The sequence below is a fragment of the Lithohypha guttulata genome (genome assembly GCF_036872675.1).
Source record: "Lithohypha guttulata strain CCFEE 5908 chromosome Unknown scaffold_3, whole genome shotgun sequence".
Classification (NCBI taxonomy): Eukaryota; Fungi; Ascomycota; class Eurotiomycetes; order Chaetothyriales; family Trichomeriaceae; genus Lithohypha; species Lithohypha guttulata.
In genome coordinates, this window is record NW_027042752.1 from 945,980 (window position 1) to 962,036 (window position 16,057).

At 50.2% G+C, this 16,057-nt stretch overlaps 5 protein-coding genes across 5 annotated transcripts; 3 read left to right on the forward strand and 2 right to left on the reverse strand.

The window, feature by feature from the left end:
• Window positions 1-883: 883 nt before the first annotated feature.
• POL5 (DNA-directed DNA polymerase) lies at window positions 884-4,051 on the reverse strand (the record flags this gene model as incomplete). Its single annotated transcript, XM_064898485.1, has 1 exon — window positions 884-4,051. The coding sequence occupies one exon, from the start codon at window positions 4,049-4,051 to the stop codon at window positions 884-886; it is 3,168 nt and encodes a 1,055-aa protein (XP_064754442.1).
• Window positions 4,052-4,553: 502 nt separating this feature from the next.
• SNX3 (Sorting nexin-3) lies at window positions 4,554-5,130 on the forward strand (the record flags this gene model as incomplete). Its single annotated transcript, XM_064898486.1, has 3 exons — window positions 4,554-4,631; window positions 4,708-4,875; window positions 4,945-5,130. 3 exons carry the CDS (start codon window positions 4,554-4,556, stop codon window positions 5,128-5,130), a joined length of 432 nt encoding a protein of 143 aa, XP_064754443.1.
• An 865-nt stretch (window positions 5,131-5,995) lies between these two features.
• Window positions 5,996-7,669, reverse strand: LTR64_004139 (uncharacterized protein; the record flags this gene model as incomplete). The annotated part of the gene is made up of 1 exon (XM_064898487.1): window positions 5,996-7,669. One exon carries the CDS (start codon window positions 7,667-7,669, stop codon window positions 5,996-5,998), a length of 1,674 nt encoding a protein of 557 aa, XP_064754444.1.
• A 2,487-nt stretch (window positions 7,670-10,156) lies between these two features.
• LTR64_004140 (uncharacterized protein) lies at window positions 10,157-13,577 on the forward strand (the record flags this gene model as incomplete). Its single annotated transcript, XM_064898488.1, has 2 exons — window positions 10,157-13,522; window positions 13,572-13,577. 2 exons carry the CDS (start codon window positions 10,157-10,159, stop codon window positions 13,575-13,577), a joined length of 3,372 nt encoding a protein of 1,123 aa, XP_064754445.1.
• A 312-nt stretch (window positions 13,578-13,889) lies between these two features.
• LTR64_004141 (uncharacterized protein) lies at window positions 13,890-15,828 on the forward strand (the record flags this gene model as incomplete). Its single annotated transcript, XM_064898489.1, has 2 exons — window positions 13,890-13,923; window positions 14,000-15,828. The coding sequence occupies 2 exons, from the start codon at window positions 13,890-13,892 to the stop codon at window positions 15,826-15,828; spliced, it is 1,863 nt and encodes a 620-aa protein (XP_064754446.1).
• Window positions 15,829-16,057: the final 229 nt, after the last annotated feature.

Here is a 16,057-nt window from a genome sequence, read left to right on the forward strand (position 1 = left end):
GGCCTCAACGTCCCGACAACTAAGCCGACGTTCCCATGTGCTGGTTTTATCAAGCTCTGCTAGCTTGAGACCCAAGCGAAGAACAATGAATGAACGTTACGCTAGTTCCGTTGCAAGCGATCTGCAAGTACGCTGCCAACCTCTATCGTGCCTACTAAGATATCTCGTTTCTCGCATAGTGGTGTCAACGGCCATATTCACGGCCTAAAAACATAGCAGATCAAGGTAATCTTGCATATATATGCTTGTTGTGAGAACGTGGACAACGCCACCTCCCATGCAAGTCTGATTTCGGCCAAGGCGGCACAAACTTTTTGCATATCGTCATGTTCTTTTGCTGCACAAAAACGCACTAATGCCGACAGCGAACGTGTTACACGAAGGGCCAAGCAAACGGTTCTCGATTGGGTGAAACATTTTGCGAGATTGTCAGCGAGCTGGTATTGATAGCGGCGCCTGCCGCGCCTGACCTTAAGCGCCACCATGCCAACCAGCACTGGAACTTTCCATCCCACGTGTTGTGGAGAGCTGCAATCATAAGCATGGCCACGAGGTCTTTGAGTTTGGGCGTCGAACACTGTTTTAACCGTTTCCTCGGACCCACGGTTACTATAAGGAGAACGAGCGATAACTGCTTTGGAAGCACTTGTGATTTTGCAGCCCGAAATTCAGACTTCGAGCATGCTTGTAAATCAACGCAGTCGTACCTTCCGATCGGAAATGCGCTTTAACTTTTGAGAGGAATTATATTTATTGATATACAGCTTACAGGCACGTCCCGACGTGTGCACCAGATGTGAAAAACCGCTATCTTGGTAGCGCACATCACCGCGGATGGACAAAGAGCCACTAACAGGCCTAGAAATTTTATGCCAAGGAGTGCTCAGCCCAGGGCTTGGTCCTTCTGCTGGCTTTTCTTCTGCTTTTTCTTCTTGTCCTTTGGTTTGGCAGGTACCGATGGACCTTGCTCCTCCGCTCTCCTATTGACATCGCCATTAGCAGCGACTTTGGCCGGCTGCTTTTGCTGGTTGTCTCTCAAACTGTTTGTCCATGCATTGTACCTCGACCAGAAATCTTTGAAAGCTCTTCGTGTAGTTTCTCGTTTTGATCCTGTTTCAGACGAGATCTGCGTGACAACGCCCTCGACGTCGTCTTTCCCCGTTTTCACCAATAGCCTGCAGATGAGAGTATTGAGTTGAGCAGCCGCGTCGATAAATGCGTTACTCACGCTCCGGTTACAGATTGCCACGTGCAACCTCCTTAGCTGATCCTGCAATTTGGTCTGCGCCTCTTCACTGTGTTCTACCTGCGGCAGTTTTGGTCCCCTCGATTTCTGCGAGTAAGTCTTGATCAGTTCAACGGCACGATTCGCTAGCTGTTGAGTGTTGGTCGTGGCTGCCAGCTCGAGCACAGAGCTCAACAATTCCAGACATTCCAAACCTCGTGCCTGCTGTGTACGCAAGAAGATCTCCACCATATCTAGAGCGCGATTCTTCAAGTTTATCACGTTCTCTTTCGCGTTCTTGTTCTCTGCTTTGCGTAGTTTTTGTGCTGAGGATTGATTCTGCTGATTCTTGAAGACTTCGGCAAGCTTGTCGTCGAGTTGCATCATTTCAGAGTCTGACATGTCTGAATCAGAGTCGTCCTCCTCATCACCGTTTGGCAGGTCGTTCTGGTCCAGTTTTCTTGTTCCAAGTGCAGCTGCGAGAGCGCTTTCGAAGTTGTCAAGTTCTTCATCGTTACTGTCCGTTTCAGCATCATCTGGTTCAGAAGTATCGTCTCCAGATTCAGATGGCGTTTCTTCAGAATCAGACGCTTTATCGTCCACTTCGACATCGCTGTCGTCAACTCCGTCGACAATCTCGACGTCAGAATCAACTGCATCACTTTCGGCCAAGCTGTTGGCGTCTGAATCATTCACTGTATCTATGTCACCACTTTCGAACAGTTCTTGCTGACCCTCACGGCTCTCTTTCGCTGTCAAAATATCACGTAGCGCTTTTAGACCATCAGACGACATGTCGACAGCAAAAGCCTCGAAGATCAGGCTAGCCGCTCGCCTGATGAGCTTGGAAGACTTTGAGAACAGACTGAGGACGATGTCAACAATATGGTTGGCTATAGCAGAGTCTTTGTCCTCGGCCAGGAAATCTTCAACCATTTCAACAACTTCATCCAGCATTTCGATACTTCCCTCGTCGCCATTATAGACCTGGTACAGGACCATAGCGAACAGCATGGCAAGTCCATCTCCAGGCCGTATCTTTGTGCGCTTCGCGTGTCCGTTGATAGAGACATGACTGGAGTTTTGATTAACGACTGTCACGAGTTTGTTGTATTGCTGCCAAGCGGCCGACAACGATTCCTGTATACCCGCCTCGGCTTCCAAATTGAAGTTCTCGAGAATTCTAACAAGCTCCAATAGAGCTCGCTGTCCTACTGCTCCCGCTGTAAGTAATGCTTCGAGACATAAGTTCATTTTGTCAGTCAGTAGTGTGAAAGTGGGTTCGTCGAGAGAAATTGTCGAAGCAGTGCCCTTGGCCTTCTGACACGTCTCCATTAGTCCTTTGATTATGCTGAAGGACTTCTGAAGATCGAGTCCCACCGTTAAGGCATTAGCTGATGTGCTCTGTGTTACACAACGGATTTGTTGGCAGACAGCCCGTTGCAGAATATTTATCAGATTTCGTTTCCTTGAATTCGCTTTTACAACATCTTGTTGGTCGATGGGGAGTTGGTGCAACCACGACAGTAGATCATGGCCGATTCCCACTCCAGACTCGAGAGACGTGGAAGTCAACAAGGATTGCAAAATATCAGTCTTGGTCTCAACATCAAAATCACGGAGGTCACTGCCAACCAATAAGCCACGGATAATCTGGTGGACAGCATCTGGACGTTTATGCTTGAGATCCGTTTTGATAAAGGCTGTAATCCTGTCAATGATTCGTCGTTGATATGACTCCTTGGCAGAAAGTCCTTGCATCAATGAAGCCATAAGATTTCTGGAGAAGCACACTTCGGTAGAAGAATCGTCGACTTGCTGCAAAGCTGTTTCCAGGATGAGAAACCCGGTTAGTTTCCGCTCAGGGTTGCTGGATTCACCAAAGACGCCATTATCAACCACCTCGTTCCAGAAACGCTCAAATGAAACTTCATTCTTCGACCTTGGCTTACTGAGCTCCTGCAAGACTAATTTCCAGGCTGGATTGAGAGATGGCGACCAGCCCGAGGTACCTGTCACATCTTGATCGAGATTATCTGTCGTTCGGCTGTCTAATAGTGCTTTTTTCAATGCACTCAGCTCACTCAACGACAATGGGTTCCCTAAATTCCAAGAGTCCTGAGGTAGTTTGGCTGAAGGAAATGTTGTCTTTACAGTAAGCCAAATAGCAACACCACCAATGGTGCGGGTCAGCTTGTGCTTGTTGAGCTGCTTCAAAGTTTGTACAGCTGCCTTTTGAGCGTCTGAGACCTTCTGAGCAGCGAAGCGGTGAATGGCCGAGCACACAACAGCACTTGCCTCTGCACGAAGCCAGGGCTTCTGAACCATCAAAGTGTAGATACTGTCGAGAACTCTCGCCCATTCAGCCTGGAGGTCAGGTGAAGATTCCAGCACTCCAGACTCGACTACTGCCTTCACTGCCAGTAGTCTACCAAAATAATGATCGCGTTCATCCTGCCCCGAGGTGCCGGCTTCCGGTCTGGTTTGTAGCTCTAGAATTGGAAAAGTCTCGGCGAAAGAGAGGTCCTCACAACCAAAAGCATTCGGCTTCAATGACAATGCGCCAACAAGCGCGATGTAAAATCCAGGCCTGGCACCTTTCCTGCCACTACATAAGCCTCTGAAAAGTCGTCTCGCAATATTTCGCGCATACTCGGGCTGTGTGTCTCTGCAGTGAGTTTGTATCAGCTCGAAAGCTGCTTCCAGACGAGTTTCCTCATTGTCGTCTGCAAGATTCTCCCATAATCGCGCGAGGTCTGCATCAATTTTTGGTCGTTTGGAGATGGGACGTGACCGGTCTATTTCCTCGTCTCTGGGTCGCTTCATCGCCGTTTTGATCGGCTGAGAGATGATGCTGGTCAAGTCATTCAGTGCTAGATATCGTCAATAATTGGAGGATACCCTGCTATATCCTGGCTGTCGGTAACATTTCACTTTGAACCTCGAAAAAATGTTTGGAGCCTCGTAAAAGACCCCGTAGTTTAGCCGTAAAGAGCTGGTATTTCTCAGGTAAAAGACCCGCTCTGAAACTTAGCGTAACTGCCACAGAATGATCTGCACAGCCCCGCAGCTGGTGCAGGGAAGGTCAACTTTCTTGTTTCGCAGCCAGCAAGCGAGACTGTGAGACTTACCCGGCGTCACGAGACGTCGACAAGACGACGTCAAGAAGCCGACTAGCTGTATTGTGCACCTAGACTACAACCTCGCGACCACATCCTATACCATCGAGTCACCTACTACACCCACGGATCTCGATCCCGACCAACAGCAACGGCCTCGACAGCCCCTAAGCACTACATAGCACGTTCCACATTCTACGTTCGCAAATATGCAGTCGCTGCCCGAATCTCGACAACAAACATTCGAGGAAATCTACGGTCCTCCCGAGAACTTCCTAGAGATAGAAGTATGCAGTTATTCAATCATCACAAATCAAAAAAAGAACTTCAAAAACGATAGAAGGCTGACAGCACAACCCTCAGGTCAAAAATCCACAAACTCACGGCTCGTCCCCAAGATCAATGTACACCTCATACGAAATCCACACGCGCACAAACATCCCAGCCTTCAAGCTGCGCCATTCTGTCGTTCGCAGGAGATATTCCGATTTTGAGTATTTCCGCGACATTCTCGAGAGAGAAAGTGCAAGAGTGAGTCATGTGGATTTTGAGAAAGAGACAGGATAACTGCAGAGGAACACACATCTAACAGCGGAGTAGGTAACGATTCCACCACTACCAGGCAAAGTCTTCACCAACCGCTTTTCAGATGACGTGATCGAGCATAGAAGAGACGGACTGGAAAGGTTTCTGAAGATTGTGGTTGGGCATCCGCTGCTCCAGACGGGGAGCAAGGTGTTAGGGCCATTCGTGCAGGATCCGAATTGGGATCGAAACGCGTGGTAGAGGTCACGATGGATGAAGTTACAGATGTTTTGCGGATTAAAATTTAGCGTGTGATCTTCGAGAACTTTTCGACGCAGCGGCACGCAATGCGCAACGTTTCTACCACTACAAACCCCAAGGAAACGACGGCTCTACCTCTTTCACGTTTTCCACCACGGCCTGGCACGTGCGATCTCAGTATACAGCACGCGAGTTCCTAAAACCCCACGATACGAGCCGCTCGCGAGAACGACCCTCTGAAAAACAGCACAATCAGAATACACGATCACAAGACTCGCGGTACACATGCTTACACTCTGGGAGCAACCAAACGACAGAAAAGTGCTTTCGTATGTCTATGTTCTCGACGATACGAACTGACGGCAGATCTTGGCGAGTAGGGAACAGAACCGGCAGGACCTGAAGAACAAAGAACATGCTTGGAATTGTCTTCTACGCGGAACGACTCCTCAAGCCGCAGCGCAAGGTCGGCTTTCTGAGCACGTAACACAGTACAAAGTGTGTATGGTGTTCTTGAGGGACGACTGTGAGCGGGAGGAGTATATACTGTCTATACCATTATCAATTATCTTATCTCGCAGCTTTTTATTGAACCCTAGCACCAATTTTCCTAACCTCTTTATTCCCTAGTCTATATTTGCTTACAATATGTGCAGTACTGGCCCAACCCTTATTTTTACAATTCTGACCAGGTAGGTATTAAAGTAGTGTATTTATTGGTGGGTGAATCGTGTAATGTGGTGCGTTGATTTTCTCCTTTAGTGACCATGATTCAGAATAGAACATGTGAAGAAGTAATGAGCCTCAAACGAAGCCATCAAGTTATCGGCGAGATGGTGGGTGCCTAGGAATACAGCGGTCGCCCCTAGATATCGTGTTCCCAGTTAACAAAGGGCGGCAATGTATTGTCCCACTCTTCGTTCGCGCTCGTCTCGTTCAGTGCGAGTGATGGCAAAGTAATACCGTTTGACTCTATGTCTGCAACGATCTTGCTGCGTCGAGGTAATGGTCTTGTGGTAGTTACGGAGTCGTTCTCTTCTGTCTGTGTGGTCAATTGAGCGATCGACGGGAATTTGCCGGACGTGGTCTGCCTCCGCTCTGCGGTATGAGCAGGCGAGGTAGAGTCGTTCTCGGTGGCAGGACCTACGCCTGCGCTATTTGCGCTCGACGGAAAGGTAATGGAATCCATCTGGCTAGGTGGAGCATACAGAGTGCCGGCAGGAGTTTCCTTTTTGCCTGCCTTCTCCTGCTTCTTGACCTCTGCGCGAAGTGGTCGAGCTTCAGCGTGCTTGTAGCCGTCCGGGTAGAGGTTGCGGATTCGATCACGAAGGTCAGTAGCTCTTCTATGATTGAGATCCAGGTCATGATCATTATGGATGTCTGTCCATTGAAAGCCGTACTTCCGAACACCTAGCAACAAGGCAGAGTCTTCTTCCTTAGTCCAAGGATGGCGCTTCCGTCGTTGACGATTCACAGGCATACTGATACTCGCGGACCTGCCCGAGGCAGAATCAACGCCGACCTCTGAGTTTTCTGCTAGAGCGTCCTCCGAAGTGGCAGCTTCAGACTGGCCGTCGGGATAGTCTTTAGCAAAGACACGAAAGCGGTCTTTGAGGTCAATAGACGTGCGGTCGACAAAGGTGTATGCAGGATCGTTCAGTATCTGCTTCCATTTCCCGAACCCGTGCTTCTTTACACCAGCTAGTAGATCTGACGTCTCAGGCTCCGACCACTTCCGCCGGGTTCGGCGAACCTTGGTGTCTTTCTTCGGTAGCTGTGCTGTGTGTGTCAAGGATGCTGTGGTTGAGGGGGTATCTGCATCAGCAACAGCTTCGTCCAGCTCATTCGATTTGGGCAGCTCTGCGGTCATCAACTCTGGAGTATTGAGCATTTGCTCAGGTGGTCTGTTGTTGCTAGATTTCTCCGGCTTCTGAAGCATATCCCGTACCTGCATCTTGGAAGTCGAGGTTCTCTGCAATGAAGGCCGTGCATCGGGATCCATCGATGGAAGGAGGGCGGCAGAAGGAGGTGGCTCGTGTAGACCTGTTACCATAGCCGGTAGGAGTGGTAGGCCTTGCTTGTCATCTTTCTGTATTGGTCGAGGCAGCAGCCTGTTCCTGTCCGTCTCTGCCTCCAGACGAGGTCTCTTGTGAGGGTACTCATGGCCGTTGATGTTCAATTGCGCAGGCGTAGGTGACTTCTCCACCACAGAGAGGCTCACAAACGATGGCAGTTGTACCTGAGTGTTATCGTGTTCGGACGGCGCATCGACCAATTCGCTGATGGCGAGGTGTGGCTTTTTGGCCTGGCTCGAAGGGGATTCGAGTGGTGCAGATCGAGTCAACCTACTTCCTGAGTTCTCATCGTTGTGCACGGACAATAGATTCGTCTGATCATGGTCGTTCAGATGGTTGTAATCGACAAGCTCGAGAGGAAGCAGTCCTCTAGCGTTCCTAGAGCCTGAGCCTGAGCCAGGGTTGCGAAGTGGTGGAATATGAACGTCGCTAAGGGTCGGCAGGCCACGAAGGGTGCCATTCATGGTGAGATAGTCTCATGGCAAAGAGACAGCACATGGACTGAGTAATGGACACAAAACTAGATAAATCAGAGGAAATTTCGGGTCATGCAAGTCTGCGGTAAGTGAAGAAAATCGTGAGACGGGCGGAATTATTCATTGGAACTACGTTGCCTTTCTGCAGTGCTTGTCTGCGGTCAGAGACGTAGGGTTGTAGACGGTGGTGCAGGAGCCCTATCTTCTTGGCCTTGCGGGCGACAATAGTGGATCGCGCTTTCTGCAACCCTCTCCAAATGGGCGCCCATGGGAACCCATGGGGTGAATTCTTTCGCTCCGACGGCGCTCGTGCGATTGGCAGAGAATTTAACCTACGAGAAATCCCTGATCTTGCCGATCGGCTCATCTTTTTAGCAGCACATAGATCGGGCAACAAGCGGCTTTCACGGCACAATACCATTGACGACCTCTCCTGGTCGGCCATGACAAGGCTTTGTGTATTACAGGAAAGCTCCTCTAGCAGGGTCATGGTGAGAACTTACTCGAGAAAATCCATATAAAAGCAGTGACATCGAGTACGTCGGGTTGCCAGACCACCTGCGCTCGTCTTCACATGCAGGAAGACCTAATAATGCTCGCCGACCAGTTTCCCAGCATGGTCTGTCAACACTCTCGTCGTTAACCGAGGATGCAACACTTATATGGAGTATCTGCAGGTACCGCAGCACTGACTCAATCGAGCAGCTCCTAGCTCAGAGTCTTCTACCAATAAATGGCTCATCAGATAACAAGATGTCTTGCAATAATGGCGACAGTTACGTTTCGGCATCTCCTTCCTACTTGAGATGTTGGCACAAACGGCAGGTAGCCCCAACGAGTGTCCTTCTCCGTCGAAGCTCAGTTTGTGACTATAACGTATCTGAATGCCTTGTCTGGAAAGTGCCAAGAGACACAACGGCAGTGCTGAGAGGCATTGTCAAGACATTGGGGAATAGACCTGACAGGCATCGAAAATTTTCGTTCAGACAACCGAACTTGACACACAACCAGCCAGATTCGTTTGTGCGAGCACGAACTTACCACACAACTGTCTGCTCATGAGCCCTCACCGTCGCGAGGTGATGAAAATTGTCCAGATCACGTGAATACCGTTGAGCCCCTGATCATTGTTTCAGATTATCAAATCCGAGTCTGGGGAAGCTTACAGATACTTTGAATACCAAGGTTTTCGCTGTCAATAATTCTAGACAGATCCCTTCTGAGATTTGACGTGGTAGATGCTTGATACTTGCACCTGCGATCCTATTTACGCGTGGCAAGCACGACAAGGAGAACCGAAGGGGGCGCGTGCCTGTTTGTCAGAGCTCATGCCGGCTCGTGCGCCGACGCCACGTTTCAGCTTTGCATGATCTGGGATTTCGCAAAACTGTGTGCCAACCGTAGAGATGACCAACACCAGCCTCATGATATAAGTTTGAACAAAGTAGCAGCCTGTCAATAGCGACGGTCGATGTGCAAGTGTAAATCTACCTGATTAACGACGTGGAAAGTGGTAGTAGCCGAACCACTGCACCTTCTGGAATGTCGTCTTAGGATGGTCGGAAGCGGTCCGTAGATAGTGCTAGGGAAGAGCGTGACAGGGACGATAATCACGTTCTCGAACAGCCAGTCTGATATCAAGGACGGCATCGAGCAGACGAAGCACAAACGACCAGGGTGGAAACTAAGCGCTATCGTTGTGGGCTCAATTTTGAAACGAAACATTGGTGTCGAAACTTCTCATGTGGCCCCGAATCAGCATCCTGTAACAAGCACAGAAAGGCTATTACCATATCATGAGCCAGCTAGTGATGCAGCCTTTCAAGCCCCGAAAATTGGGTTTGTCGAGGCTGGCAGGCCGGGTTCCCTAAACCTGTTCCTATTGACGGAGCTGCGGCTGCACCGCGACTTGCGCACACCCAAGTCGTACCAGTACGGTTGTGAGATACCCCCTAAAGCACGACTACACGACTACACTACCACTCCTACCTCTTCTATCCGTTCTTCATACCATCTCTTCAGCGTTTGCGACCTTCGCACCTTTGATTCCTTGTGTTCTTTACTCTCCCTTGAGCCTAGATTGGCCACCGGAACCGCTGTTCGATCTATGTCTTAATACGTCCTCCCCACGAATCACTGTGCTCACTAATTCAGTACTCGCCCACCAAGCACATCGATAAACTCGCTCCACTCTCCATCCTCTCCTAGACTTACCTCGACCTTGTTCGTGAGGAGTCGACGAATCGAAAACATTTGTCTGTGAGGACCTGAAAGAGAAGCCGCTCCAGTCGTTTGCCTTGCTAGACGTGGTCACTGAGTGATCTGCTGCAAGCGCGACGTCTGCCGTTGGAATATACAGTCAAAGAGCAAGAACATTATAAAATTGCATCAGAGGCAGACCTGGTTCGTCGCCCGAGGCACTGTGCAAGCGTGTGTTCAATTTTCCTATAATCATATTTCTAAAACTTCTTCATCATGGTTCCCACATCTCGACCAGACAGCGCTTTGAACATCAACTTGTCCGGTCTCTCACCCATCGGCGAGCCTAGCAACTCGAGTGTTAAATCTCCCTTCAATGCACCAAAGGTCAGCGCATCGGCCTTGGGACAAGTATCAAGAGTAGGGACCAGCTCTCCACTACACGAATCAGCCCAAAGACTTTTTCCCAAGAGAACTCGGGAGCTACAGACTCCAACTGGTACATCTGGAAATATTTGGGGCCCTCCTACCAGTGGTACCTCGACCCCGCTGTTTGAAATTCCTGAGTCGCCCAACCAAGATGGCTTTCCAGATTTGGTTCCCTTGACCGAGACTGGTATCAACAGCCCAGCTCGTAGAGGAAGAGCCGGTACCTTGCCTTCTAGGATATCGCCGACAGTCACTGGTAGCGCTCCAAACATCGCCCTCCTTACCTCCAAGACTTCTCGTCCCACGCCCACTACCAGTCCTTTCAGGCCTGGCTCAACTTCTGCTTCGGAGAAAGCCTTTAACAATGCTCCAGCTGCATCCAGCACATCTGCGCTTCTGTCGAGGTTGCGCGCAGGCAGCATGCCACAGCGTTCAAACATCTTCAGTGGCTCGACTTTCGTTTCGGCACATTCTCCATTCGCAACACCCTGGAACAGCCGCACCCGAGCTGCCACCCTGACCAGCATCAGTTCGGCAGAAGATCTCTCGTCCCCTCCACAATCCACGGTCGGCAGAGAAGATCCTGGTATTCGCACCCTAGATTATCTGGGTCTGGCTGAAACCTCGGCAACTGACCAAAGTATGCTGTCTGAAGCCGATTCAGCGGCCGCGTCTGCTGCTTTCTTGACAAGCTTCGCCAACAAGAACTCAAATCGTTTCCGCTCCTTCTCTGTCAACACTCAAAAGTTTCCTGGAGCTGCACCAGATCCTGTCTCACAGAATTATCCCGGAGCTGCAAGTGGCACTATGACCCCAACCGCCGCTGCTGTACTTGAGGCTGAGTACGAAGCTATACAAGAAAGAGTGAGACTGCATAATAAAGCCGTCCAGGACTTTGCACTCAACGCAACTGCTGCCAGACCCCGAGCTCGGACTGCAGGTTTGGTTGACACTCCACAGAGATCGGTTCTAAGACGGTTTGGCCAACACTTGATCAAAGAAGGAGACATAGAAGCTATGCAAGCTGGAGTGAGCGGAATGGATGCTACCAATGGTGACCTGGTCGCAGCACTCTACAATCTGAACATGGAAGAGCAACCCTATGCAGTGACGATGCAGGACCCCGTGCAGCCTTCGTTTGACTATTCAGATGAGACTCATTCTCAAGCCTCTCGGTCTCTATGGATTGGTAGCATTCCTAATTCAACCACGGTGTCAACGTTAGACACGATCTTCTCCAACTATGGACTGATCGAATCAACACGGGTTTTGACGCACAAAAATTGCGGTTTCGTTAATTTCGAAAACATGCAAGATGCTGTGCATGCTCGTTCGTTTCTTAATGGCAAGGAGATCTTTCCAGGTGGCGGTCCAGTCCGTATCGGATTCGCTAAGGCTCCCTCGAATGTTGTCACACCAATACCAGGTGCGATCTCGCAATCACCGACAGCAGGGCCTGGCGTGGATGTGACCACTAGCACGGCCTCGCTCGTACCTGGTGACGGAGCATCCACAAAACGTAGTGCGGGGCGTTTGGCAGATACTCAGAAGGAAATTCTTGAGATTGTCAAAGACTTTGGAGCGCAAAGTGCTGATATGTCAGCCATCTCCATAGCCATTGCTAGCGCTATCGATCATGAGAACCTGCAAAAGGACATTCCTCCAGCCGTAGAACCCACCCAAAACCGCATGTTTGATGCACCAAGGTTGCGGGACATCCGGAAGAGAATCGACAATGGACAGTGTGCCATTCAAGAAGTGGAGCAGATTGCTCTAGAGATGCTTCCTGAAATTGCAGAGTTATCTTCAGACTATCTCGGGAACACTGTGGTGCAGAAGTTGTTTGAGTACTGCTCGGAGGAAATTCGAGAGCAGATGTTGCTGTGTATTGCGCCACATCTTGCTGAAATTGGTGTCCACAAAAACGGGACATGGGCCGCACAAAAGATCATTGACGTCTGCAGGACAGAGTCACAGATTGCAATCATTATCGAACATTTACGGCCCTACACGATTCCCCTGTTCCTGGATCAATTTGGAAACTATGTCCTACAATGCTGTTTGAGATTTGGTCCTTCATACAATGCGTTCATATTCGAGACAATGTTGAGTTATATGTGGGAAATTGCACAGGGCCGTTTTGGAGCACGAGCTATGCGAGCCTGTCTCGAGTCTCATAACTCGTCCAAAGACCAGCAGCGCATGCTTGCCGTGGTGATTGCTTTGAACAGTGTGCAGCTGGCCACCAACGCGAATGGCGCATTACTCTTGACATGGCTACTCGACACATGCACGTTCCCTAAGAGAAGATCGGTTCTCGCACCACGCTTAGTGCCACATCTTGTTCAATTGTGTACTCACAAGGTGGCATATCTTACAGTGCTGAAAGTGGTCAACCAGCGCACTGAGCCTGAGGCAAGGGAAGCCATACTAAGTGCTTTGTTCTTCAGCTCGGGAGACACTGTCCTCGAGCAAATCTTGAGTGACCAAAGTTCAGGAGTCACTTTTGTTTTCAAGATCGTAACATCGCCGTTCTTGGACGACAAGGTGCGATCAGATGTTATTCAGAACATTTCCAATGTATTGGTAAGGATCAAGGCGCAACCGAACCAAGGCTACAAGCGACTGATGGATGAGGTGGGGTTGTCTTCGAGGTCATCACAGATGGGACAACCATTCAATCATGGTCATGCTGGCATGGGAGACCGTTCGAGGCCAATGTCACAAGCTGGTGGCAGCCACTACAACAATGGTTATGCTGCAGGAGTCGAGAATGGAGGAACGCCCGTGCGAACCAACTCAAATGATTCGTATGGCTATGCTGGCTTTGGCATGAATGGCTATCAGGGGCAGCAACAAGGGTATGGAAACATGTCGTATCAGCAGATGAATCCACAAGCACCATATCAGAACTTTACGACACCTGGATCCCGGAACAACACTAGCGGAAGCTACATGGGCAACGCTTTCAGTGGATACAACACACCACCCCCCACAGTGGACTATCGCAACATGGCAGGTCACTCAGGCTCGCCTGTGCCATTTGCATCGCAGATGAGCCCTATGGTCAACCACAATGGATTCACACAAGGCTACAACGCACAACAGATGCAAGGCAACATGTACAACTACGGCAACAATGGGGTTCAACAGTCGATGTACGGATACAGTCCGCAGATGCAGCCCATCCATGCAGGTGGAAGAGGCAGGCGGGTAAGTTCAGATCCTCTTTCCATCTTCCTAGTATGACTAACTTCGATAGCGTTGAGCAATTGCGGTAGCTGAAATTCAAGTTGCGTGTACTTGACGAGAGACTTCCCTCGACGATGGTTGGGAAGAAGTTGACTTTATGACCCAAAACTTCACGACCTTTCGCATAGCATGTGTTCTTAGGATTCAAGGTGGCGCGACAGATGACCGGGTTGGTTAGTGCATCCTGTACGGCTTGAGCTTTCTTCATAGCAGATAGAAGAGTGCTCGACGTGTTACATATCTGGAGTGTCTGTTTCAAAACGGATGTGGCTGCTAAATAGCATCTGTGGTTTGGTAGCGGACGACCTCGGAGTATCAAGTCAGGTAGATGTACCACAATCAGGAGCTGAGAACAGCAAGCAGTCAGTAGCTATTGATCTATTGCTCCTCCAAGGAGCTGACACCTCTGTTCTTGCTGATCTACGGCTGTTCACTCAGGCCAGTATCGCGCTGCCAAGGCTACGTGTACGGTGGTCGACGGCGCCTCTGACAGCAGCAGGTTTCTGCGTGAATCATCTCCTCTTACACGAGTAATGCTACATGAGTCAGCAACCGAGAACTTGTGTCAGAACATGAACAGTCCTGGTTACGTCTCCGGCGAAATACATCCAGAGAGTATCGGAGACTGTCACAGCGATGTCAATGGCGCAGACACGCCGTCTACTCAGGGCAAGAAGCGGAAAGCCGGCGCATCCAGTGGTCGAGGAGTCGCCAGTCTCACTCCAGAACAATTAGCGAAGAAACGAGCAAATGACCGTGAAGCACAACGAGCCATCCGTGAACGTACGCGAAACCAGATCGAGGCCCTAGAGCAACGTATTCAAGAATTGACTTCGCAGCAGCCTTATCAAGAGCTGCAGGTTATCATCCGACAGAGAGATGCTGTCCAGGCTGAGAATGATGAGATACGCAGACGACTGGCCTCGGTGCTGAACATATTGCAGCCGCTGCTGAACATGCAAGGATTGCCAGAGCTGGCGCAAGCTGCGCAGCAGACGGCTCAACAGAACACAACTGCATACCAACCGGAGCAGTTCATGAACGGCACCTCGCTCCCTCCAAGATCAGTCCCTCCTCCCCTAGAAACGAGCAACTACCCCAGCCCGTTTCCATCGTCCGAGCACGACTCTTCTACTGAGGCACAGTCATGGGTGAATCCGCGCATGGCTCTCAATAACCAACGAGAGTCGATGCACCGCAACCATGAACTGTCGGAGAATGGAGAGAAATTGAATTTCAGCTTTCTGATCGATTCGGCGGCAGCGAATAAGAACAACTATATACCCTCCGTGCCTGAACGAAGAGCTTCACCGCTCGATCGCTCACAATACTCTTCCTATCTAGAACCGATTGGCTCGCCGCAAGCTCCGTGGAACATGCTCCCCAAGAACTGCTCACCCACCTGTCCTCTTGACAGCATCCTCATAAACTTCCTACAAGCCCGTCAACGCGAACACGCAAGCTATACCTCTGCCTCTGGTCAAGCTCCTTCCTACAACTCTCCTGCCTATCCTTCCATTGCCAACCTGCTCAATCCAACCAGCACAACATCCTCAGCGGGCTCTACAGCATCGAGCCTTACTCGTCACATCGGCTCTCCACCATCATCCCGCGCAGCCACCTCAGACCCTATATCAACTTTAATGACCGACATCATTTCCAAATTCCCCAACATATCGTCCCTCCCCGAAAGAGTAGCCACAACGTACACAATGTTCCTCCTGATGCGCTGGCAAATCTACCCAACTCAAGAAAACTACGACCGCTTACCGGAATGGCTCACTCCCCGTCCCTCACAACTCTTCACCCCCCATCCCGCATGGGTAGACCACATTCCCTGGCCCAGGACCCGCGACAAAGTAGTCCGGAACTACCACGACTACCCTTTCGAGAACTGGTTCTTACCCTGGACCAGCGGCCTGAGCGTAAACTGGCCCTACGAGCCCGTAGACTGCCTGATCAGCACTAGCGAACACGAGGATCCCATCATCAACCCTGTGTTTGAGAGACACATCCGCAGGCTGGAGAATTGGAGTATAGGCCCACAATTTACGCAGGCGTTTCCGGCACTTGCTGATACGCTTACCGTGAGGGAGCGAGGCGCGACGCTGAATTCGAACGCGCATGTGCCTATTCAGCTTGATGGGAATCAGATGCCGCAGGGTTTGAGTAGTATCGGTGTGGGGTTAGAGGGAATACAGCAGGCTCATGTACAGGGACAGCAGCAGCGGCACGGTATCAGGGCAAGTGGTGATGCTGGATCATGATGAATCTCTCTGGTAGGAGCTGCTGGCTTTACTTGCCATCTTGTGGATATAGTTGAAAAGGTCGCAGAATATCCTGCTTGAAGAAGATGCGAATGGACATGTTAAATAACATACAAGTATTGCTGTGACGACCATATGTAGCAAGCGGGCTGATTGATGATTAACCTTGCGTTTCAAAGCGAATAAGGATCTAGTATCTTGTTGAATTGCATGTGCAGAGCTTCAATGT